Consider the following 25,906-nt stretch of genomic DNA (forward strand, 5'->3'; position numbering starts at 1 on the left):
AACTACGCTACTCCCGGAGCATTTCATTTTACTCTTGCTACCGCTCTCACTTTGTCGGGAGCCACAGTATAGCCTTACGAGTATACTATATTCACATATAAGCAGGTTAGCCAGGTTAACTAGGTTATCTTGTAACCTACCCATAAAATGCGAGTTTAGCCATATAATTTGTATGAAAAGATAACCTCGGTCTGCTCTGTAACCTACGCGGTTATTTTATAACCTACTAAAATATGCATTGTTGCATTGGAAAGCAGTCGAAATATACTCGAAATTGCGACACTTCAGTATCTATTGTGAATATTTTTGCTTAAATTTGACAGCAACTGACAAAAAATTCGCAGGAATTTAAAAAAATGGATCAAATAAACCGGTAAGTATAAATTTGAATTTATATATTTTTATTTTTTATGCATACAAGTATACTTATATATAATAATTTTATTAAATTGTAATTAGGAAAAGGAAAACCCGTGTTAGATGGACAGTAGATGCAGAGAAATTGCTGCTATTGCACTGGGCAGATAGTGTAGAAGAATTACGAAGCGTGAAAAAAAATTTTCATATCTTTGCGCGTTTGGAAAAGGAATTTTCAAAAAGGCAGATGAACTACAGTGCAGCTGAAATAAAGGAAAAAGTGCATAACTTTACCAATCGATACAAGTACATTTAAAATTAAAAAAGTATATTTTGCTGCATACTCACAGCATTATAATATGTATTTTATTTTATAGATTAGAAAAGAATGCGGTGGGTATGACTGGTGGTTCGCCTTCCTCTTGGATCCACTACAAGGAGGTGGAAGAAATACTCAGTGGTAATAAGGCAGTAAATTTCAAAGAACTCATGCAAGAGAGTATAGGTAATATAAAAATGAAATTTTTGTTTGCTCTTTTATTTATTATTTTATTTTAATTCCAGATGTGGAACCAGAAGACAACATTGGTTGCGCTGCCATCTACCCTTCGACGAGCACCCAATCCCAATTCATTTCAAGCGATGAGCTTACAGGACTTTCGACGACTCCGGAGTCTGCAAAAAGAAGGAAATTAACCCATGAGCGTTTAGTAGAGAATTTGAAAAAAACTTCAGATATGTTTGAGAAAGAAATGGAGTCTATGAGAGGGGTGCAAGAAAGAATGGTGGAACTAACCGAAAAAGCAGTTCTTTCGGAAGAGAAACGGAATGATATTTTAAAAGAAATGAGTGAAAATACGAAAAATTTTAATAAAGACTTTATTAATTTGTTAAATGAAAAATAAAAATAATTACAAATGTAGAACAAACTTAAAAAAATGAATTCGCAATCGCTCTTCTAATTGTTTCAGTTTCTGCTTCAAAATCTGCTACAGCATCTGTGTGCTTGGGCTGTTCCAGGCGTACACTACTTTCAGAAGTGGTTTGTTCTTCTATCCATTTGTGGTTGATGACATCATTATGACAATTTAAAAAGTTATGCAGTGTACAGGCTGCTTTAATTATAAGAGGAACATTTTTGATGTGGTTGTCGACTCCTTTCCCTATTCTCCTAAAACGAGCCTTTAGGCGTCCAAACGTATTTTCCACCACTCTTCGGCATTTGGACAATTGGTAATTAAAAATTTTTTCATGCTCTGGAGGATGTACTTGGAATGGATAGGGCTTCATTAGATTGTTGGCAAATCGGAAAGCCGAATCACCCACAACGCCCACAGGAACATTCACGCCATTAATAGTTTTGCTTTTTGCAGTGAAGATTGGGTCCTTCAATGCAGTATCTAGTTTGCTACATTGAAAAATTTTTGAGTTATTGCATCGACCTGGGCAGCCAACATTAATGTAGAGGAAGCGATATCTGGATAAAAAAGAAATTAATGAAAATATCAAGTGAAAATTCATTATACCTCTAACCTATAATCTACAAGAGCAAATAAAACTGTGGAGTACCACCCCTTATAATTGTAATAGTCCGTGCAATCCTTCCCAGGTGGCCGAACTTTAATGTGGCAACCGTCTATGGCACCAAGACATTGCGGAAAGCCAAGCTTCTCAAACCCATGAACACACTCATCCACTTTTTCACTGTTCCTTAATTGTTCTGTCAAATAAATGGGACGCAATGATTGCCACACTTCTTGGCAAAAAGCAAGAAGTATTTCGCTGACGATTGCCTTCGAAACACCGAATAGTCGTGCAACAGTTTCATACTCCGCCGAAGATTTTAATGTGTAGACGGCAACAGCTACACTTTTCTGCAATGGGATGCACTTCCTATAGCATGAATCCTGTTTGGTAATACCTTTGACATAATCACACAATATTTCAAAGGTTGCCCTGCTCATGCGAAAGGTTTCCTTAAAAACGCGGTCGTTCATTGATGGAACATCCTTTTCCCAGAAGTTCCCATGTCGCTTCTAAAGTATATGTATTTAAATGTGTTTATAATTTATTGTGCTTTTTTACTTACGTATGCCCAAATACTTCTTGGGTTTATTTCCTTACAAAGAGGTATTGTTGTCAACATTAATATTTCATAATAAATCGATATTACTCGAGCTCTTCGTATCCGTAATTCCTGCTCACTTTGTTGGATAGCAGCTTTATATTCTCGGCTACAGGAATTTAATGCAGCTAGATATTTATTGCTTTCTTCTTGGTTTGTAGCAAACAAAAGTGAACATTTTTTCAATTTTGAATCCATCACTCATTTATTAACTTATTTTTTACAAGAAGAAAATATGTAAACAAAAAAACACAAATGGATACAGCTGTCAATTTCTCTCATATAATTGGGTTATCTTTGCTATATGTGAACGCAAGATAGTTAGCTTCGAGGTTAATTTTTGTTAACCATAACCTGCTTATATGTGAACGTGCTATTAGCCATGGTATAGAGGAGTAGGGAGAGTCCCATTCACTATAGAAAAAGAGCCATTCACAGTTCTTAACCTACCCCTCATGTGTACTTTCACAATAAAAACATCATGGCCACCTCTGGTGAATATGGGTGGCGAGAGGTTAAAACGGGTTGCAGAAAGCGAAAATGCTATAATATTAAATTATAAATTTATAGTACTATATTTGTACATTTATAAATACTATTTTCAATTTTTGTTATAGAGAAAAGTTTTTAGCTGTTATCAAAAAAATTAATTATACCTGATATAGATAAATATGCTATATATTTTTAAGCGTTTTAGTTAACTTATTCATGGACAAATTGGAAATTATATTTGATAATGGGTAGACCATAAGAGATAACTATTGTGAAAAAGTTTGATATTACATACCATAAATATTCGTCTGAACAGTAAAACACATTTTTTTATTGTAAGATAAATCAAGAGATAATTATAATAGCCATGTTTCCTATATTTTAAGTATAAATTTTTGTAATCGCAAACTACATACACGTTTTATATGTCACAATTTAGCTATACGCCGGTGATCAGGAATCCTACTCGTTCCTAAATGGAGTGTTTGATTATCCTAACAGATTTACCACATTCTTTTTTAGTTCTAAGCTAAGTTTTTAAATAAAAAGAATTCTTAAAGAAATTATTTTTTGAATTTGCAATATCTATATAGTAGTAAAAAGTAGTTTAAATTAGCTTACGCAACACTACTTTGCCATGCTCAGTACTGGCATAGTATTTTAAAAATAAATGATTGTTCGAAATATATTCCGTTTGAAATTATTCAAATCGATAATAACTTGTTCGGCCCAATTAAAAATACAACTCAAATTCCTTAATTTTTAATAGCGGCTCATTATTAGTCAAATTACATTTATTTGTTTTTTTTTTTAAGTTTAAATATCAACTTCCACACCATTCATAATCGACCATAATTCACTAGATGTAAAGACGAATTGTAATTCGCGTAGATGCAAATGTTTCTTTTTAAAATCGCTGCTTGGTCACCAACGCTGCCAACTTTCATTTGATGGTTGTTTTTATTACACTGTGGAACACTTTTGGGATTATTGTCTGGGGGGTGAGAAATTCCAAGTCAGGGTGATGGTATTAGGTCAGTATAGTAAAACCCTCATAGGGTTTGGCGTTCGTATGTGTCAGTTTTTTTTATGACCTTTTAAATTTTTTCCTTACCTTTCACGAAACACTTTTTCGATTTTGATGAAACAAATTTATAAAAATTAAGAATTACAATTTCTATTTGTTTTTATTCAAAAAAGTGTCATTTATCGCATTTTTTATAAAAATTTTTTTAGGCAATATTTATTAAAATAAATAAAAATAAATAAATAAAATAAAAATAAAAAATTATAAAAATGTTCACTTTATTTTTTTAGTAGTTTATAGCCAGAAGCCTGGAGTTATTGGGGAAAATTTATAAAAAAAAGGCGATAAATGACACTTTTTTGAATAAAAACAAATAGAAATTTTAATTCTTAATTTTTCTAAAGTTGTTTCATCAAAATGGAGTTATTGGGGACAATTTATAAAAAAAAGGCGATAAATGACACTTTTTTGAATAAAAACAAATAGAAATTTTAATTCTTAATTTTTCTAAAGTTGTTTCATCAAAATCGGACAAGTGGTTTGCGAAAAAACATCAAGATAAGGAAAAAATTTAAAAGGTCATAAAAAAACTCACACATACGAACACTAAACCCTTTGAGGGTTTTACTATACTGAAAGGTACCTTCACCCTGAATTGGAATTTCTCACCCCCCACATTAGCTGTTGTACTGTGTATTCAACCAATCAGAAAGATCGTAGGTCATTGTATAGTAAATTTATTCAACAATATTTAGTTTTAATTTGAAGTTGATCGGTTAATTTCTCGTTGAGTAATGATGTCAGCAAATTTAAAAAAAACGCGTTTGACGTTTCACTTATACATATATGTTTGTAGCTGCGAGCGGCCGCTATTTAGAACGGTGCCACCCAAAAACTGTTCAAGATACGACCTTGCCGATTTTACAGGATATTTTTGGGTGATATAAACTATCGAAAAAAAAAAATTTTGGGAAAGGATCGCACTGGTATAGCCTCTTAAGAGCTGAAATAGCTCAGCTAAATATCCAGATAAAAAACATAACAACTGCTAAGTACGCAAGTGACAGAATATGAAGCGCAGACAATTAACGACTCGATTATATGTAATAAAATTTTAGAAATTGTAAAATATTTACCGGAAAACTCGGGAAGCTCAAATGGCAGCTGGAGGGAAGTAGGACATATTTTAGAGCCCTTACAACACTCAGAAGCAAGAGTGTTGGCAATGCTAACGACATTTTGGCAAGCCATGGCACAGTTCTAAATTTAGAGGCTTTATTTTCCAGGTTAGATTCGGCGTATGTGGATAGAAGGCCAATACACGTAATTGACCAAGAAATGAGCATACTCAGACAAGGATCGCAACCCTTAATAGATTATTACAATGAATTCAGTAAGAAATTGACATTGTCAATTTGTAAAACTATAATGACACACGAAACAAATTCCGAAATAACAAAACAATTACACATCAAAAATCGAGAAACCGCGCTTAGAACATTCATAACTGGTTTAAATTACCCTCTAAACCAAATAATATTTACATTAACACCTACCGATTTGCCAAATGCTCTTGCTGAAGCACAGTAACTTCATTCAATTCAAATACTATCACAATTTGCTTTGCAATTTAATAAAAAAAAAACCGTCATGGTTTACGAAACCAGCTTCAAGCTAACCGAAGATATTCGAAATTCAGAATACCTTAAGGCTTAAGGCTTAAGGTACTCTCAAATGAGTAATTCATATCAAATGGTTTCCAATCATCAAGAACCCATGGAACTGCATCAATCAATCCAACTAATAAATAAACCCAGTCATGCGCAAAGAAACCAACGACATGTTAAGAGTAACAGGTATAATTGGCAGACCAATTATCAGCCAAAAAGATCAATTGAAAGTGCACAAATAAGCACACAACCTCAACCAAAAATTCAACGAATTAATAATGTTGGTGAAAACCATTTTTTAGGGTAAACTCTGATTTGGCGTATGTTATTAAAACCGATACAAAAGCTGGACAAATGTTTAGAATTATCATAGATACGGGCTGGAATTTATAATGATGAAAACAATTGAGTAATTAAGAAAAGGGTTAAAACCTTTCATGGTTCGACCACAATAAAACATTTTCATAATATTCATGTTGGGTATACAGGAACGTTTTAATGAAATTGACAGTTTAGAGAGCAATCTTTAAATTGGATTTAACTTCCTTAATAAAATCGAAGCGACAATTGATATTCCAAATAAAAAAATTGGCTTATGGGGATAATAAAACAAAGAAAATAAATTTTCTCAATGATTTAATTATATTGAACCCCTTGGGCCAATAAAATCCGTAAGCACCCGCCAATGACAGCAATCATTGAAAAATGTTTGTCATGCAAAAATAAAATAAAAAATGATACTACAGATAAAAAAATAAATGAAGCAAATGCTAATAATAATTTAAAAATAAATAATGTTGAAATTTCTAAGTAACTTGTTGAAATGTATAAATTAAATAATAATGAAGCAAAAGATATCAACATTCCATTGCTAAGGGAGGATGTTATTAAAATCTATACTAATACATATTATAAAGCTGAAGAGTTTGTTTGTTTCAACGCGCTAATCTCCGAAACTACTGGTTCGAATTGAATAATTCTTTTTGTGTTGGATAGTCCATTTATCGAGGAAGGCTATAGGCTACGCTGCGACCAATAGGAGCGAAGAAATGTGTGATAAATGTGTAAAAAACGGGGGAAATTATTTATCATTGAGGGCTTCCGTTCCTTGCGCTGCGAAAGCGGTTCAAGATACACAAAAGTTATGTATGAAAGAATTATTTCACTTTTAATGATCTAAAAAAAGTCCGTGAGTACCGTTTTTGTGATAACTAATTTGGTCGAAATTATTTGTTAGAGTTGTATTAACATAATAATATTAATTTTTCTATATTTATTGTTATTTTCTTCTGTCGTTACATGCAGTATAAAACTATTCAAATTTTTGAGGTAATCCGTAATATTTGTGGTTAGCAGTCATTTTATTATTTTAGATCTTACTCGCAGATGTTAATTCTTACTCTGCTTTTCTTAGAAAATGCCACGGAAGCGGAAATCTGGTATATCCAAATTGGCAGTTTTATTGACTGGTGATTTCCGTCAAACCCTCCCACTGATTGAGAGGGGGACACCAGCAGATGAAATTCAAGCGCGAATTAAATCATCACGCTTATGGTCGACAGTTGAAAAACTCCGCCTGAAAACGAATGTGAGAGTGTGTCTTCATAATGACGTGGATTCAGGACTTTACGCAGAAATGTTGTTGAAAATTGGTGATGGTTGTTTAGATGTTGACGTTGAAGGCTACATATTACTGTCAAGAGAATTTTGTAATTTAGTAGAAAGTGATGTGGATTTCATTGCTAATGTTTTTCCGGAATTGCGACAAATTCCGGAATTGCGACAACAAGAACAGCTTCTCGGGTGTGCGCTGCTCCATTTCATACTCGAGCATAGAAACAACGATGTCGTGCTCCAATGAAGTACCAATACATTGCGCTCCACGAGCGGATAATGGATTAAGAGCTCAAACCGAAATGCGGCACTTAGGAAAACGAGGAATAATTATTGCCAAACTACTAATTACGCTCAAGACGCAATGCGAGAATCGGTAGAGACTCAAACCGTAATACAGCACTAAGGGAAATGGGAAATAGTTGTTGCATAGCCTTGCGAATAACACACTGGTAAAATATTGGGTTGGTTGATCGTGGAGTAATTTATTAAAGCTCAGAATAAAATCTGCATTAAAACGACTAGGTCATCTTTAACTGGCGGCCAACGTGGGGCCTGCGACTTAGCAATCAACTTTAATTTAAATCGGAAGAACTCGGCAAGCAGAACTGCCATATAAAGGTGCAAGTGGACAGGACTTCAAAGAAATCCGTGACATCGATGGAATATCCTCCATATATTTATATCTTAAGATATTAACACCCGTGACATCGAAGAATATTTAAGTTACAGCAAATTTGTAAGTAAAAAATCAAAGGTGATAAAGTGTTGAATATTAAAAGTTTATATTGAACTTAGGTTTTTGATTTCATTTTATGAGTTAAAATTAGTAAAATTTTACTAAATAAAATTAAAATAAAAAAATTTTAAAAGAAATAAAATTAAATAAATTAAAAAATTAAAATATTGATGATCAGAATTTATTATTTAAAATCAATTGTGAACACGAAAATCCCCTTTTCATAGAGAAATTAGATATACTAATTGAAACTATATTGTATTTGTCATGGTGAAAGGTTTAAATAAAATTGTTTCTTAAACTCACATACAATTAAAAAAATTTATCATAAAAATTAGTGAAGGCGTAAGTTTGGCTTTTCCTAGAAATACAGTAGAATTTCCGTGTAAACGGCATTGGCAGTGAGGGTGAAAGTTAACCTAGTTAAAAAACGTGCAATTAAAAGGTTTACATAAAATACAAAATGGAGGTTACTATGGATCAAGTGCTACAGGCAATAAGATCAGCTAATCAAGAAACTATGTTGGAACTAACGACACAAATTAATAACCTTACTTCAGCTCTGAGGCGGCTTGAGCCACCGCGTGTCGAGGCTTACTTACCAGTTTCGATTAACCCAACAATAGACTCGGGAAATTTCAGTATTGATTTAATAAAATCTTTGCCTGAATTTAACGGGGAAAATTCCTCCTACCCAGCTTGGCGCTCCGCGGCAAATTTTGAAATTAATTATTACCCCGAAGGTTCGGAACGGTGCTATGAGCAATGGGCATTTTTAGAAATAAAATTATTGTGTCAGTTAATACGACTTTATCGTCCTTTAACACTGTTTTAAATTTCAAGGCAATAATTGCCAGGCTTGATCAAACTTACGCAGATAAAAGACCAATTCATGTCTTGGAAAACGAATTAAGTATTCTAAGGCAAGGGAATTTACCGATTTCAGAATACTACGATATGGTAGATAGGCACTTAACACTTATCATAAATAAGCAAATGATGGCACACAGCGGGAACGCCGAGGTCATTATGGCTCTCAACGAGCGTGCAAGGGAGAATGCACTACGCATTTTTATTTCGGGTCTTCGTCGCCCCCTTTACCATATTTTGATTTCTTCAGGTCCGAAAGACTTGCCTTCTGCATTAGCTGCTGTCCAGGAGCTCGAGACTAATCAAAAGCGTTACGATTTTGCGCAAACATTTGCTATGGGCAACTTCGTAAGACCAGCAATGCCCCGGTACACATTTTCCCAGCCCTATCGTAAGACTCTCCCACCGAATATAAATAATAGACCAACTGCGATGGACGTTGGTCCCGGTTCTTCCGTTTACCGAAATCAACCAGCGCGTCAGAATAACCTGTCATTCCATAACCCAAACAACTACCAATCCCAGCCTAACGTTATGTTCCCACAGCAGCCACACATACAACCTCACCAAGTAGTATTTAAATGCTCTCGGGACCAGTCTGGTTCTTTTCAAAAATCACATCCCAAGGTTCAAAAAGTAAACTATATGCCAGAAGAAGTAAGTTCAGATTTTGACGAACCCGATATTTGCGATGACCATTACAGTCTTCATTCGCATATTGATAGTTGCCACCGCGACAACTCAAGTAAAACACGCGCTTCCATTGAACATTTAGAAACCGAAACTAATCATTTAAACTCCTACCATTCGTCATAACTAAAATAACGAGTGGTCAGAAGCTGAAATTACTAATCGATACAGGAACTTCGAAAAATTTTATCAAAAATCTTCCATTCCTTAAGGGAATTAAGGTAATGGAAAACCCATTTACATTAAAATCGATAAATGGGGTCAATCTTATAAATAAAAAGTGTTTGATCAATGTCTTTAATCATACGTCGACGTTTTATTTGCTTACAAATATAACTACGTTCGACGGTATAATCGGCTATGATTTCCTTAAAGAGATTAATGCTAAAATTGATATCGAAGCAGGGAAAAGTTACCCTTATCCAATTTCAGCAGCGGAGTTTGTCAACGCAGAAATCGAATCCCTTCTGAAGGATGGCATAATTCGTCAGTCGTGCACCGGTGCATGTCGTGACTAAAAAGGCTCTGAACGAAAACGGAAAGCAAATGCTACGCATGGTCATAGATTTTAGGAAAATTAACAAAGAAACTATTCCCGATCGGTACCCCATTCCTGATATATCTGTCATTCTGGGCAAGTCATTATATTTTACCACTCTAGATCTAAAATCGGGGTTTCACCAAATTAATTTGCGAGATGAAGATAGACCATAAACAGCATTTAATATCAACAACGGCAAATATGAGTTTTGTCGCTTGCCGTTTGGCTTAAAAAATGCGCCAAGCATTTTTCAGCGCGCCATCGATGATATTCTTCGCGATGAAATAGGTAAAACTTGCCACGCTTACAATAATGACATCATCATCTTTTCGCGCGATGAAGAATCGCATTTGAATCATATAAATCACATTTTAATGAAATTAGAGGCAGCAGGTATGCGAGTTTCACCAGAAAAATCCAAATTTTTTCAGACAGAGGTGGAGTTTTGGGGATTTTTAGTTTCGCAAAATGGTATTAAAACATGCCCTAACAAAATTCAGGATATCATTAACTATAAAATTTCAGAAACCTTACGCTCTTTACGGTCTTTTCTAGGCCTTGCAGGGTATTATCGTAGATTTGTTAGGGACTCTTCGTTTTGCGATTGAATAGGTTGCATGTATTATGCTCGGGGACGATCCATATAGTTAAGCCACTAACTAAGTATTTGCAAGGTGAAAATGGGCACGTCGCAAATAGTAAATCAAAACACGTTCAGATAATACTTGATTCGGATGCAAAGCATGCTTTCAAAAAAATTAAAACTATCCTAGGCCCTTTGAGTTGACAACTGATGCTTCATCAAATGCGTTAAGAGCTGTATTATCTCAAAATAAAAGGCCAATCACGATGATTTCACGCACGCTTTCTAAAACCGAGCGAAATTACGCAACATATGAGGGCGAATTGCTTGCCGTAGGGTGGGCGCTTAAGACTCTTCGGCATTACCTTTATGGTGTTAAAAATATTCATATTTTTACAGATCTTCAGCCCCTTATATTCTCCATTTCAGAAAAAAATTCATTTCATTATAAACCAGGGAAGGAGAATAAGGTAGCTGATGCTCTGTCCAGGCAGTTTATTAATAACTTAAGCGAATCAATGGATACAGCGCATACCGACGAGTCGTTTACCAACTTCATTCAAACAATAGAGTATCCCGTAAATCGATTTAAAAATCGAATAATATTTACAAAGGGTCCATCTTTACACAAAAGTACAAAAATTGTATTCCAAAAATTCGTTCGTCATACAATCTGTTATGATACTCGTAAGCCTGAAAATTTAATACAATGTTTAAAAAATGTAATTAATCCCAATACCACTAATGCAATTCACTGTAATCTGACAATCCTAGGGGAATTACAAAACATTCTCGTGTCTATTTTTCCTGATATAAAATTTCGACATACCGAAACATTTGTTATTGACTTAATCAGCAAAACCGATCAACTGGAAACCCTCGTTACAGAACATAACCGAGCACATCGCTGCTTACAAGAAATTTTCAAACAAATAATGCGCGATTATTTTTTCCCCGATATGAAAAAAATGTTCAAATCCATAATTTCGAATTGCAAAATTTGTTTAGAAAATAAATATCAGCGTCCAACCTCGAAATCGGCAAAACTCCTATCCCCTCCATGCCAGGCGAGATCTTGCACGTCGACATTTTTTTTACTGATAAGCAACACTTCCTAACATGTATCGACAAATTTTCCAAATACGCGGTTGTTAAACCTATTTCTTCACGATCCATGATAGATATTAAAGAACCACTGCTCGAAATATTATTGATATTTAAAAACACGAAAACAATTATTTCAGATAATGAAAAAGCTTTTCATTCCATGACCGTTGCGTCAAGCGACAATATATATGTAAAGGGTGATTTTTTAAGAGCTTGATAACTTTTTAAAAAAAAAAAACGCATAAAATTTGCAAAATCTCATCGGTTCTTTATTTGAAACGTTAGATTGGTTCATGACATTTACTTTTTGAAGATAATTTCATTTAAATGTTGACCGCGGCTGCATCTTAGGTGGTCCATTCGGAAAGTCCAATTTTGGGCAACTTTTTCGAGCATTTCGGCCGGAATAGCCCGAATTTCTTCGGAAATGTTGTCTTCCAAAGCTGGAATAGTTGCTGGCTTATTTCTGTAGACTTTAGACTTGACGTAGCCCCACAAAAAATAGTCTAAAAGCGTTAAATCGCATGATCTTGGTGGCCAACTTACGGGTCCATTTCTTGAGATGAATTGTTGTCCGAAGTTTTCCCTCAAAATGGCCATAGAATCGCGAGCTGTGTGGCATGTAGCGCCATCTTGTTGAAACCACATGTCAACCAAGTTCAGTTCTTCCATTTTTGGCAACAAAAAGTTTGTTAGCATCGAACGATAGCGATCGCCATTCACCGTAACGTTGCGTCCAACAGCATCTTTGAAAAAATACGGTCCAATGATTCCACCAGCGTACAAACCACACCAAACAGTGCATTTTTCGGGATGCATGGGCAGTTCTTGAACGGCTTCTGGTTGCTCTTCACCCCAAATGCGGCAATTTTGCTTATTTACGTAGCCATTCAACCAGAAATGAGCCTCATCGCTGAACAAAATTTGTCGATAAAAAAGCGGAAACACATTTCGAACCGAACACTGATTTTGGTAATAAAATTCAATGATTTGCAAGCGTTGCTCGTTAGTAAGTCTATTCATGATGAAATGTCAAAGCATACTGAGCATCTTTCTCTTTGACACCATGTCTGAAATCCCACGTGATCTGTCAAATACTAATGCATGAAAATCCTAACCTCAAAAAAATCACCCGTTATATTTAAACCTAAAATTAAGAATATTGAATTATAAAAATTTAATTATGAAATTCTATTACGTAAATTACTTACCTTAATGATGCATTCTTAATATTAATCTATTACTTACCTTAATACTTATCTTAACATAAGCTAGTACAATGTTACACGAAAGATAAGTACTTACCCCTTTTGTAACATATACTTATGTATATTACCAGCCGTTAGTTTAAGACAGAGAACGTTTAATATAGAGAAGGTTCACGTCGCGAATAACGTAAAAATATTTTTGGCTAACTCGGCAGAGATGGAAGAGTCTCACCACAGACAAATTATGAGCGTGTTTCACCACATTTAACAGCGATTGAGGGGTTTTTAGAGTGTATGAGAATAACATGTAAATGTAAATAAGAGAGCCAATGCAGGGCAATATACATACATGTGTATTTACATATATGCAGGTGATTTTTGGTTGGCGGAAAAGTTCCTGTATGCTACATATGACTTTTTCTAAAGCTAACGTATATGTATATGTATGTTTTACGGGAAAATTGCGCCAAAATGAAAGATAAAGAGGGGATTCTGCTTTCTGATTGGAAAAGTTTTTGTATACTATATAAAAGTAGTTAGATATTTTCTAAGTCTAATATACATATAGTATATACATATATATAATATATAATAATATATATTTTACTGGGGAAATTGCGCCAAAAATGAAAGTTGAAGAAGAAATCGTCAACGGAATTTTAGTTCTAAATGAATTTTGTCGCGGAAAGATCGCCAATTCGATTTTGTACGATTTTTAAATAGTTTTAATTAAAAAAATGAGCAACAAAAGTTTAAAAAAGTGTCGCGTTCGGGAGTGCACATCAGAATCTCCCGGGAGATTCTTTTTATTCCCTAGGAAGCAGGAAGAGTTGCAGAAGTGGGTGGAAAATTTACGGATCCCACCAACGCAGGATATACCCACCTACAATGCATTTGTTTGCATTAAGCACTTCGAACGAAGTGCAGTGGGTGCGAAAAAATTGAAGGCAGGAGCTGTGCCCACCCTTAATCTTGGTGAGTACTTTGTGCATGTATTATACATATGTATGAAAGTGTAAACAATAACGTCAGTACATACATTAATACATACATAAGTATGCAAATATTTAAAATAAGTATGCATGAGCGATGCGCGGGCAGAGCGAAGTCAAGTGAAGTGTGTGTGTGTGTTGCGTATTGTGCAGAGTACGTTTGAATGTTTCTAGGTGTAGTGGGCAGTATTAGGATGTGTCAATATTATCAACCAAATATTTACACATTACTAACAATAAAATCTGCCAAAATATTTTTTGTAGTAATAAGGGCACAATTCCGATTTCTTTGGCACCGCGATTTGAAGGTACCGTTGGAAGAAGTCCTCCTAATTAAAAAACATATAGGATTATAGGGTCCGCAAACGCTTAGTTTAGGATATATTCGGCCTTAAAGTTCAAAAATTCGCAAAATTGGACCATTTCAAGGAGCTATTTCACCACATTAAACACACTTTTTTCACATTTTCACTTCAAATTAATTAAATTGCACTATAATCTTTTAAATAAATCTACATTTTATTGTTTTAGCAGGTTTTTTACCTAAAAAATCTTTATTTTAAAAATCACATTTTACACTTGTTTGAACCTCATTTGTTTACCAAAAATTACGACGAAATGGAGCGCTGCCATGTGATGATAAGGCAATTCGCTGAAATTCCTCTTTTTCGCAAAGATTCCTCTATTTATGCATATGGATTTCTTTTTTAAATTTATTAAGCAAATAAGTAATATTATATACATGTATTAGTAATATTATATAATAATATTACGTAATAAAGTGTAAAGTATACAGTACAGTACGAAAGTAGTTATATATTTTGGTTATTAAGCACTCAAACTCATATTTTAAATATAATAATATATATGTATATTGTCACCTAAAATACAACCCAATGCATCATCAAATATAAATGGAAATCGCTGACAGATATAATAACCAAAATTTATCCATTTTATAACGAAAACTTAACAAATCTTTTTCTATATGTAATTAGGATACGAAGAAGCACCTCCACATTTGTGGACGGGTCCACTGCCACGGAGAAGGTGCTGCATTCGCAGTTGTGCTTCCAGAGGGGCAACGATTTTCGAGTTCCCAAAAAAAGAAGATGTTCGGCAGAGTTGGGCAAAGGCTTGCAACTTAGTTGTGTCGCCTTCCGATACCCTTTTTATTTGCCGAAATCATTTTGACTCGCAGTTTGTCGCTAAATACAAACTTTTGCCTGGGGCTTTTCCATGTTTACGATTAGAGCCAGCACTAAGTCGTAGCTCATCTAGTGCTGACTCTAATTGGGTGTGCCCACCCGTCACTGTGACTTATGAACGTCCTAAAGTAGCTGTAGGAGTAGAAGAGGACGACATAACATTGAAAGAGTTTGAACAATATTCCATATTAGAGGAAAGTAGATTAGGATTAGGACCCCAAAATAACGACGTAGGCTCTGCTTTAGACAGTCGCGAACGATTTGCTCGATCGGCACGGTATTACCAAAGTAATGCGCTTAGATTAAATAAAAAGATCGAAGAGTTAGAGGGGGTAATTAAAGATTTAGAAAAAAAATATGAAGACCTAGAACAACGTGCAATAGTTGCGGATGTATCTTCAAGCTCTGACGCTATAACATTCGCTAGGATGATCGTTACCAAGCACAATGTTTTTAGTGACAATGAAAGGACATTGGCACAAAACATTAACTATATGTCCACCAAATCATATAGTTTCATGCGTGACGATTTAGGTTTCGCTTTACCAAGCAAGAGTTCTCTTTTGCGTTGGCGCCCCATTAGGTATGTTGTCCCTGGTATCCATGCCAATGTCTTGGGAAATTTACAAAAAATTTCCAAAAAAATGTCCGCTTTAGAACGAAATTGCGTTTTGTTATTTGACGAAATATCAATAAAGTCCGACCTAACTTATAATAGAGTTAGGGATGTTATTGATGGGTTTGTGGATCATGGGGAAGGACAACGTGAGATGATTATAGGTAGTAAGTGTTGTTTTTTATGATAAAAGGGTTATGTTCCAATTGGAAATATGTGTTTTCGTACTACATTTCCAAGACGGGACTTGCTCCGTCTGAATTGAAAGACATTTTGAGCAAAAACATCGCATCACTAAAGTCAATAGATCTCAATGTAAAGGCTTTAGTCTGCGATCAAGGGCCCTCAAATACTTCACTTTTCAATTTGTTAAAAATTACTGAAGAAAACCCCTTTTATATGCACGAAGGTTTAAAAATATTTTGTTTATATGACTATTGCCACCTTTTTAAGTCCGTCCGTAATACATTTATGAAATACGATATTTCAACCCCAAATGGAATAGCCAGCTTCAAGGTTATAAAAAAACTTTACTCTATCGATCAGAGCAATATGCACTTCAAAATATGCCCAAAACTTACAGAGGCCCATGTTTATCCCAGCATATTTGAAAAAATGTCCGTGAAACGTGCAACTCAAGTTCTGAGCAATTCGGTTGCTGCTGGCATTGAAATGGCATATAGCCAAAGTCTATTCGGCTCCGACGAATATTTATTAAAATGTGCACAGCCTACGCAGCTATTTATTAAAAAAATGAATGATCTTTTCGATGATCTAGACTGTAAGAATTTTGTTTCCAAAAATCCGCTGAAATATCCGTTATTGAAGAATGACTCCGGGAAGGTCCAACGCCTCTATGATTACATAAAATATTTTAAAACAATCAAGCTTCCAGTTTCTAGTCAGGTTAAATGTATTAGTGGGTTTTGTTCCACAATAAGTGGAATGATTCAGTTGAGCGAAGATCTATTTAGGGATCAAGAGGAATTGAGGTTTATATTCCTAGGGAAAATTAATCAAGATGCGTTGGAGAATTTTTTTTATAGAATCCGAGCTAGTCAGGGTATCAATACCCATCCCTCAGCCAATGAGATTCAATATATTGTAGGTAGATTAATTTCGATGAAAATTTTAAGGCAAAATTTTCAAGATAAGGGGGCTAATTGTGAGGATGATGACGACATAAATTTAGATTGGAACTTAGGCCCCGAAGATCGTCATCTAGATATACAGGGAAACGAACAGGAATCTGAGCAGCTCGACCTGGAATCTTTCACTATTCCAGACGAAAATTTTGTTGAAGAGGACGACAAAACTGACGTCCAGATCAAGCGGTATTACACTGGCTATGGTATTTACCAAAAAATTCTGTGTAAAATCCATTGCGAAGAATGCACCAAAGCAATGACGAAGACACAAAGCGATTTAACGCTTTATTCGGAGGCCCTAATCAGAGCTAAGAACTATAAGGATGACGGCGACTTAAGGCTAGTCAATCCTAGTGATAGGGTCTTCGAAGTGTGTCGACTGCAGATGATGTGGTACGTCCAGCTCTTCAACAAATATGCTCACTATTTAAATGTTCGTAGTCTGATGTTGTCCGCCATAAAACAAAAAACGGAAAATGTTTTTCCTCAATGGTTTGATACAACCAATGCATGTTTCGCCCATAAAATGAAACTATTAGAGTATTTAGTGACTGTTCTGCTATACAAAAATTCAAAATGGTTTGAAAAGCAAGAGATAAATAGGGAACGACATCGGAAGCGCGATGCTAAATTAAAAAAACTTAAGTAAGTTGCAAGCCAGAATGCTTGAATAAGAACATCTTACTTTCGGGTTAGTAATGAATTAATGAAATAAATATTTACATTTTATAATGTTTTGCATTCTATCATTTCCAGGTTTTTCTACTTGCAGTTTTTTTCTCTACTTTCAGTTTTCTTTTATTATTATATTTTCAGGATAATTTTTTTTCTTTTTCTTTTTCAATAGCATGCCAACTGAGCCTAGCTTTTTTAAACACAAATATTGCACTTAATCTAGATGGATTAAATTGTGTTTAAAAAAGCAGGTGAAATTAAATGACTAATTTTAACCAATAAGTCGTGAGAAAAATTTCCATTTTAAATGGACAATTTTGTAATTCGGCATCACATATTTAATTTTTGTAAACATATTATTTCATTTTATTAAAATTGTTAAGTTTCCAATAAATAATAGAAAAAATCAATAAAATTAGCATATTTCATCTGAAAAGAATAAACTGGTCTTTAATTGATAGTAAAAATCATTTAGGATTGAATAAGATTGATGTGTTGAACCAGAGAACTTAAAACATTCGACAGCGAATATTTTTTAAAATTGCGACACGGAATGTCACCACATAAGAGACATAAATATATGTATGCATGCTTCTTATGATGCATTTACGCGTTCAGAAATTCATATCATGATTTTATCACTTATCAATATATTACATGTGCGCGCATTGCATGTTCATATATTCATATATACTTATATGTATATTTGTATACACTTCCGAACAAATAATGCACAAGCATACAAACATACATATGCGTACACAAGTGAATACGTCACCACAAAAAATTGAAGCATTGTTCTACAAAAACAATTGTCTAAATAGCAGAAGCATCACAAGTCAATATGGCAGCCGAATTGGCGAAGCCCAAATGTAGTAAATTTTACAACAAAAACGATTTCATTCATAACCGCAGGCGCATATTCCACAAACGACCTCGCTTCATTCTTAAAAACAGACGCCGTAACATCTCCCCGAGCATGCCTTTGCCCACAAGCGTCTTTTCGCGACGATGGCAAAAGCTAAAAATCATAAATTGAACAACTTTCTGATGATTCTTCACAGAAAGAAGTGAGAAAAGTGGCAACATAGGAGTTGTCGATTTATAATATTTGTCTAAAATATTTTTCCGTGACTCGCAAAAATCTGCGTCGATATGTATGCAAGCTCATACATATGCATACATATTTACGCTAGTTTGTAGACGAAGCTGTTACAGCGGCAAGGGAAGCGGTCAATAGGCGGCCATTCGTTTATTTTTTTCGGCACAGCTTGGATTTTCTATCATCACACAAGTGCTGAACACATTGAGTGCGACAGACTGTTCTGTCAAATATTAGAATACACACGTTCTTAGGGACACAGTTATTGAGGCAGCTGCACAACTACATAACTGTGTCCATAAGAACGTGTATATTTTAATATTTGACAGAACAGTCTGTCGCACTCAATGTGTTCAGCACTTGATTCTTTGACAAAACGCCAGTTTCGGCCATTGGTTGATCTTTACAAGGGAGATGCGAAAGATGCGTGCGACTACATATGTATGTATTTGGCTGCCATATTGACTTGTGACGCTGCTGATGCTATTTCAAACGATTGTTGTTTTTGTAAGCAATGTTTGTAGTTTTTGCGGGTGAACGCATATATGTAAGTATGTACATATGTTGTATGTGTGCCAATGTCATACGCACATATTTATGTATGTACATATGAGCAGCGCGCACATGTTATTATTGATAAGTGATTATATGATTTGAATTCGCGAAAGCGAACAGAAACACTCTATCTTTGTTAATGTGAAAATAAAGCCTATTTTATAATTATTTTTTGAATATATCAAATCATACTTATATGTATACTTCATAACATACATATGTATGTATATAACAAACTATCATAATATTATTAAAAAAATGAAATATATTACAATTGTGACAAATGTACATTAATCGTAAATTTTATCATTCAAAACTTACATATATGCACATGTATCATAACCATATGTGTTTATGTTCGCTTTCGCGAATTCAAATCATATTATCACATGTATGTATATTGCCCTGCATTGGCTCTCTTATTTACATTTACATGTTATTTCTCATACACTCTAAAAACCCCTCAATCGCTGTTAAATGTGGTGAAACACGCTCATAATTTGTCTGTGGTGAGACTCTTCCATCTCTGCCGAGTTAGCCAAAAATATTTTTACGTTATTCGCGACGTGAACCTTCTCTATATTAAACGTTCTCTGCCAATACTTTACAATACCAATCACAATATCTTTTTAACAATATTATGAAGTACTTGAAGCAACACACGACATTTCTTGAATTCCACCGCGTAAGCTTGATGGATTACAGCAACGGGGACGTTTCGGACTTGATAAGGAGGGTAGTTAAGACAGCAAGTGTAGCTACATCTACAATTTCTTTGGCTGCAGTGAGCGGCTTGATCTTTTACTCAATAATGAGCACCATTATCACTCAACGCATGCGTTATCACAACAACAACAACAACAACGTGCTCCAATGAAGTACCAATACATTGCGCTCCACGAGCGGATAATGGATTAAGAGCTAAACCCGAAATGCGGCTCTTAGGAAAACGAGGAATAATTATTGCCAAACTCCACTAATTACGCTCAAGACGCAATGCGACAGTCGGTAAAAACTCAAACCGTAATACAGCACTAAGGGAAGTGGGAAATAGTTGTTGTATAGCATTGCGAATAACACTCAACCCGCAATGCGGCAATCGGTGTATCTGGTAAAATATTGGGTTGATCGTGGAGTAATTTATTAAAGCTCAAAATAAAATCTGCATTAAAACGACTAGGTCATCTTTAATTTATATATAATCGAGATCTTTAAAATGGGAACTAACCTTAGGATTTGCTTCCCGTTGTTAAAGCTTACGAAACTACTAAAAACTGAAGTTTTCAGTATCGCTTAACTTTGCAGTTTGTTTTTACCGACTGCGCCAGTTTTGGTTCTTCGAGCGGAGGAGAAAATAAAAATGCCGACGATATTATTTCTATGACATTATATTTTATTCTCTTTGTATTATTCAAATAATTTTCTGCTTATATACCTACTAAAGTCGTTACAATTTTCTTAGTATATTTCTTTGTTTTTCTATTTTCGTATTATTGGAGGAAATGCAATATTTGTTAAACATAATCTCCTTTTCTATAGAATGCAAACAAACATGATTGTGTGGTTTACCCGATAATGTCTGAGTTTTCCTTACAGTCAAACATAAAGACCAAAACATGTTTGTATGCATTTGCATTATTTTCTTTTGTTTTTTATCTCTACTTGTTTCTTTTGTTCTAGTAATGTTTACTTGTTTTTCTTTAATCTTTTATTAAAATACACACGTTCTTATGGACACTGTTATTCTGACAGCTGCACGACTACACGACTGCAGGCCGACGGTTGTCGTTCTCGCTAACTTCAATATACTCCTATATTTGCCAACGACAGTAGGACGACAGTAGAGTTGATAGAAGAATGGAAGATAGAGAGATGAGGAAGAGTGGTGATGCCACTAATATGTAAAATGTAAAATTATGCACAGCTCTTACAAACTTGACGTTATTTTACAAATAAAAGTATAAAAAAAAAAGAAATGTGGTGTCGTGGGACACCAGTTAGGAACAAAGTTCCTTCGGCTAATGTAGAATCGATACAATTTGCAAAACAATTTTGCTGATTAGTTTTTATTTAAGTACAGATAATAGGACGGGTCGATTTAAAAATCGCTCATTGTTCTGTGAAAATCGTATTCTAGGGATCAAAATAAGAAACTTTGCCGAAGGAACCATACCTCTAAAACGAATTTTGATGTCCCCCAATTTGGGTCGAACTTTTGGGTAGGGGCAAATTTGGAAAAATCCCACTTTGACCCATTTAGAGTGCTCCAATCGAGTCCAAATGTATGACCGACCCCCACTAACTTTAGACGGCCGATCCACCCTTGCCAGTGACACACCCCCTGGGGGGTTCCCAATACAATAATTTCAAAAAATCACCATTTTTGGCCTTTACATGAAAAAATCAGCTAAACGGCTATGTTTTTTCTTTATTTTTATTTATTTATCTCTAATAATATCTTTTTTTTCTCTTAAGAAATTTATTTAGTCAGAACATATGTAAATGAAAAAATTAATTTAAGTGAGTTATAGAAAAGAAACTAAAAAAAATTATTGTTTGAAGTCTTTTTTACTTTCAAGTCTGTGTAATTTCGCACGGCTCTCTAATGTCGTCGCCATAACAGCCTCTACATTTTTCCGGTATAACCTTTTGGAAACGCTAGCTAGCAATTAAACATGTCGATCCGTTCCTTGTATGTGTGATGGAATTTTTGGATCATTAAACGGTGGATCATCTTGATTTAAATATTCTTTCAATGTATCGTACGGAATGCTTCGCGTGAATGGTGGTTCAAATTGATCATTTCCGTATAACTTGTGCAATTAAAGTTTATATCTGGTTTTTTATAAACTCTAAGTTCCATTGGCTCGTCAACATCGGTTCGATAGCGTAGAATTTTCTTGATGGCACAGTCGCGCTTTTCTTTCCTATCATCAAACAACATTGATAACAAGATATTTTCCGAATGCGCATAATATGAATTATCTTTAATTACTTGATTGACAATTTTGCGTAAACGAGGTTCTAGAAATCGTGACCAACCAATGAACTTGAAAAATAATGCACTGCCGTACACGACAGAGCTCTAATACTTGATATTGAAGTACATTGGCACATAACATTTAATTATAAATTCAACCAGAATTCTTAAATTTGCATCTGGATTTTCCGTTGTCACATATAATCGCAATAATCTAGCGGCCTTGGTGAGCCACCGAGAATGTACAATTTTCCCACCGGAACCACGCCGCTAGAAATTGCATGGGCCATGTCGTATAAGTACTTCGAATCGGTGGAAAATTCTTTTTTTTCTGGAGCAGGCGACATATTTTGCAACTCAATTTTCTGGAAGCCGTCCACCACCTAAAAATATATAATAATAAAATAATTAAAAATGGTTGACAATTATAATAAATGAGTGATAACTTACCGGAAGAGTTTCACAAGTTTCGATTTGACGTCTCAGTTTTCCGGTTGCCGATCTTGGTCCAGTGCTGGTTGATTTATCCAAAGCTTCAAACAAATGCCGAAACGGAAGTTCGTTGAAGTGTAGAAGGCAAACAAACCAATGCAATGGTCTTTTTAACAGCAATTCGAATCGTCGTATAATTTCACCGTGTGGGCCAGTGTTTGTTGGCTCACCGTCAGTGCATATTCCAATTAATGTATCCAGTGATATATTTTTATCGTTGAAAAAACCATTTAATTTGGTTGTTTTGTATTCAGCGGTTTCATGTTCCAGTCTTACGTAACCAATCAATTCAGAGTTGGGTTCTCTCAAAATAACAAGATGAGGTTCTTTTACCATCCTTAAAGTATCATCTTTTCTGCCACCGAATGAAAACGCTAACAAATTGGTATCATCTAACCGTTTGCGAAGCACTTCTTGTCTGCATTTCTCTTTTTCTCTGCGAACTTTCGATTTATCCATGATGAGAGGTTTCCCATGCTTATCTTTAATTTTAAAATCTTGCAATAGAGCGGTTCCCAATGCTGATGCTACTCTGTCAGGCACACCAAATCTGTCACATACCAAGGCAAAGTTAAAACAATCGTATATCTCTGTGTATTGTGAACTTGTACTTCTATCCATATCTTATTGAACCGGTGGCGTTGCGTATGTTGAATCATCGGGATCTTGGTATGTTGGCATTGATGACATAGACGTTGCTCCTTGCTCTTCAGTTTCCATCATAAATGCATTCATTGTTAGTCTCCTCCGATTATGATGATCGTGCATGAACTCTTTAAGGCGTTCGGGAACCCAGCCGCATGCACATGGAGCTGTCTTCAAATCGCATTTCCATGTTCCAATGTAAAAAATTGTTTCCAGAGATTTTACATATTCTGTAAAATGTTGGGTGTTGTTTCTTCTCTTGATTTGCTCTTGATACTTTTCCAGCATTATTTCCATACCAAGTTATTCCCAAATTCCAATCAACTTATCTTGTACTTGAATAGTGAATGATTTATGGGAAAACTTTTTTTGTTCTGTTTTAGCACGTTCGCTTAAGTAAAAATAATTTCTCAAGATATCTAGATGGGTTGGTAAATGAAGATCAGTCAAATCAGTAGACACACCAAAAACAGTAACATCATGCTTGGGTATATGACTCATTGGGTTTTCGATAGTTGTTGATGTAGTTGCTTTATCTTGCGGTGTAGAAGATGGTGGATTCATTGTAAACTTTTTGATTTGGAATGGTCACTTCACTTATTATTTTTTTTGGAATACCATAGTGGTTATTGGTTTAGTTCTCCTCACTTTCAGAGGTAATCGGGGGACATCAGAATTCGTTTCAGAGGTATGGTTCCTTCGGCAAAGTTTCTTATTTTGATCCCTAGAATATGATTTTCATAGAGCAATGGGCGATTTTTTGCCTCCCCACAAATCGACCCGGCCTAATATGTATGTATATATGTACTCACATAATCGTATGAGTGCTGTGAGTCGGTTGCACTTGTTTGTGACACATTGGAATCCTCGCCGATATGTATTGGTGATGCATGCGAATCTTCTCCGAAAGATACTGGAGTTGTGAAAGTCCTACAGAAAAAAATTAATTGTTTGGCGAGCGTTCAAATTATGCAGACTTACTTCCGTTTGTGGGATACATTCATCAAAAATGACATTTCCTCCGCAAAAACCCAATCAACGTTTTCTGAAAAAGATGGAGTTTCCAAAACTTCCCCACCATCGCTGCCACTTTTGTTCTTATGAGCTACCCTAGCATGGTAGCGATAGCTTTCGCGCATACTTATCCACGCTGATTTGCACTCATCCACTAAAACATAAATTTTATTAGAAACAACAAAACACTGAATACAAAACATAAATTAACTCACCACTTTTATTAAGGGCATTGCTTATGTGGAGCCAGGATTGATTTACTGCATTCTTGTTGCAATGCAATGTGTTGCTAATATCCCAGATCCTGTGCCACTCCTTAACGCAATTCACAAGTTGGCACTTCTCTAATGTTGTGAAATTCAGCATGCGATTTTTGCGTTTCAATGAGCCATCATTTTTTAATTGGCATCCATTTTTTTTAAATTTCAAACAATATAAATAGTTATAAACTTCACTTTATTCGTACGCAAATGTCACTTTCCTTCAAGAAACAATTGTTGATTTGATGTTTCATCGCAAAACCAGGATTGCCATATTCGCATTTTATTGAAAAAAAGTATCAAAAATTAGTACTAGATTTCTTGAGAGCTGCGTACTAGCACAAGTAAATTTATCGCAGGAACGTTTCTGGACCGTTTCTTAAGCGTTTTTTATATGAAGTTTTTACGTTTCTTGAGAGCTGCGTACTAAATTTAAGATATTTTTCCATGACTGCAAAAATCAGCGTCGATATGTATGCAAGCTCATACAAAAACTTACATATATACGCTAGCTTGTTGGCGAAGCTGTTCGAGCAGCAAGGGAAGCGGTAACAATCGGCGATCGTTTGTTAGTTTCTTTCGGAACAGCTCGGATTTTCCACCAACAACACAACGTTGTGGCGCTTTGTCGTCCCGTCAGTGCTTCGACAGATTGACTCTTTAACACTTGTTATTATGAATGTATGTACATATGTATGTGGCTTGCATTTGCTTTCGTAACCATACAGACAAATTTGCCAAAGAAATAATATGTACTCGTATATGTATTTATATGCCTATAATATAAAATAGTATATATATTTCTGTCTCATTCTTTCCTGGTTTCATCCTACACATTTTCGTATTTGTGTCTCTTACCTGTCGTTTTTCCGTTGCATCCGGTTTGAAATCACAACGATTCTAAAGAAGTTTCACTTAAAAAAAAAAATAAATAATAATCAAGCAGAAATAAAACAAAAAAATTTTAATAAATTGTAAACATGTAGAACAGTGCACACAAATTAATAATAATAAACATAAGCAAATAGTGAACGTACGAACAAGTAAAGAACAAAAAAGGTTCTTTGTGATATTCCAAGAAATGCATATCATTTTGTATGAAAGAAAACTAGCGAGAGGGAAAGGATAAAAAAATGGTGGAGTGACCAATACTTTCTTAAGTTCACATTTTATAAATTTATTATGCAAAGTCTAAT

The 25,906-nt window shown here is 34.9% G+C and overlaps 3 protein-coding genes across 7 annotated transcripts; 1 reads left to right on the forward strand and 2 right to left on the reverse strand.

Annotated features, from left to right (window-relative positions):
• Positions 1-384: 384 nt before the first annotated feature.
• Positions 385-25,627, reverse strand: LOC125776696 (uncharacterized). 3 transcript variants are annotated; one of them, XM_049450229.1, is made up of 6 exons: positions 25,569-25,627; positions 24,666-25,486; positions 24,418-24,604; positions 24,249-24,366; positions 706-1,032; positions 385-620 (listed from the first exon to the last, which is right to left on the reverse strand). In XM_049450229.1, the coding sequence occupies exons 2-5, from the start codon at positions 24,814-24,816 to the stop codon at positions 1,006-1,008; spliced, it is 483 nt and encodes a 160-aa protein (XP_049306186.1). In that variant the 5' UTR covers positions 24,817-25,486; positions 25,569-25,627; the 3' UTR covers positions 385-620; positions 706-1,005. The 3 variants fall into 3 exon arrangements, with proteins under 3 accessions (XP_049306186.1, XP_049306185.1, XP_049306184.1); XM_049450228.1 differs by lacking the exons at positions 385-620; positions 706-1,032 and adding an exon at positions 20,291-21,213; XM_049450227.1 differs by lacking the exons at positions 385-620; positions 706-1,032 and adding an exon at positions 21,229-22,682 and having other exon boundaries at positions 22,750-24,366.
• Positions 1,044-3,173, reverse strand: LOC125776640 (uncharacterized). The gene is made up of 3 exons (XM_049450092.1): positions 2,447-3,173; positions 1,891-2,393; positions 1,044-1,834 (listed from the first exon to the last, which is right to left on the reverse strand). Exons 1-3 carry the CDS (start codon positions 2,678-2,680, stop codon positions 1,288-1,290), a joined length of 1,284 nt encoding a protein of 427 aa, XP_049306049.1. The 5' UTR covers positions 2,681-3,173; the 3' UTR covers positions 1,044-1,287.
• Positions 13,160-19,235, forward strand: LOC109580001 (uncharacterized). Of its 3 annotated transcripts, XM_049450029.1 has the most exons (3): positions 13,171-13,998; positions 15,014-17,678; positions 17,744-19,235. In XM_049450029.1, exon 2 carries the CDS (start codon positions 16,023-16,025, stop codon positions 17,634-17,636), a length of 1,614 nt encoding a protein of 537 aa, XP_049305986.1. In that variant the 5' UTR covers positions 13,171-13,998; positions 15,014-16,022; the 3' UTR covers positions 17,637-17,678; positions 17,744-19,235. The 3 variants fall into 3 exon arrangements, with proteins under 3 accessions (XP_049305987.1, XP_049305986.1, XP_049305985.1); XM_049450030.1 differs by having other exon boundaries at positions 13,160-13,998; positions 15,014-19,229; XM_049450028.1 differs by having other exon boundaries at positions 15,014-19,235.
• Positions 25,628-25,906: the final 279 nt, after the last annotated feature.

This window comes from Bactrocera dorsalis, chromosome 2, assembly GCF_023373825.1.
Source record: "Bactrocera dorsalis isolate Fly_Bdor chromosome 2, ASM2337382v1, whole genome shotgun sequence".
In the NCBI taxonomy this organism is placed as follows: Eukaryota; Metazoa; Arthropoda; class Insecta; order Diptera; family Tephritidae; genus Bactrocera; species Bactrocera dorsalis.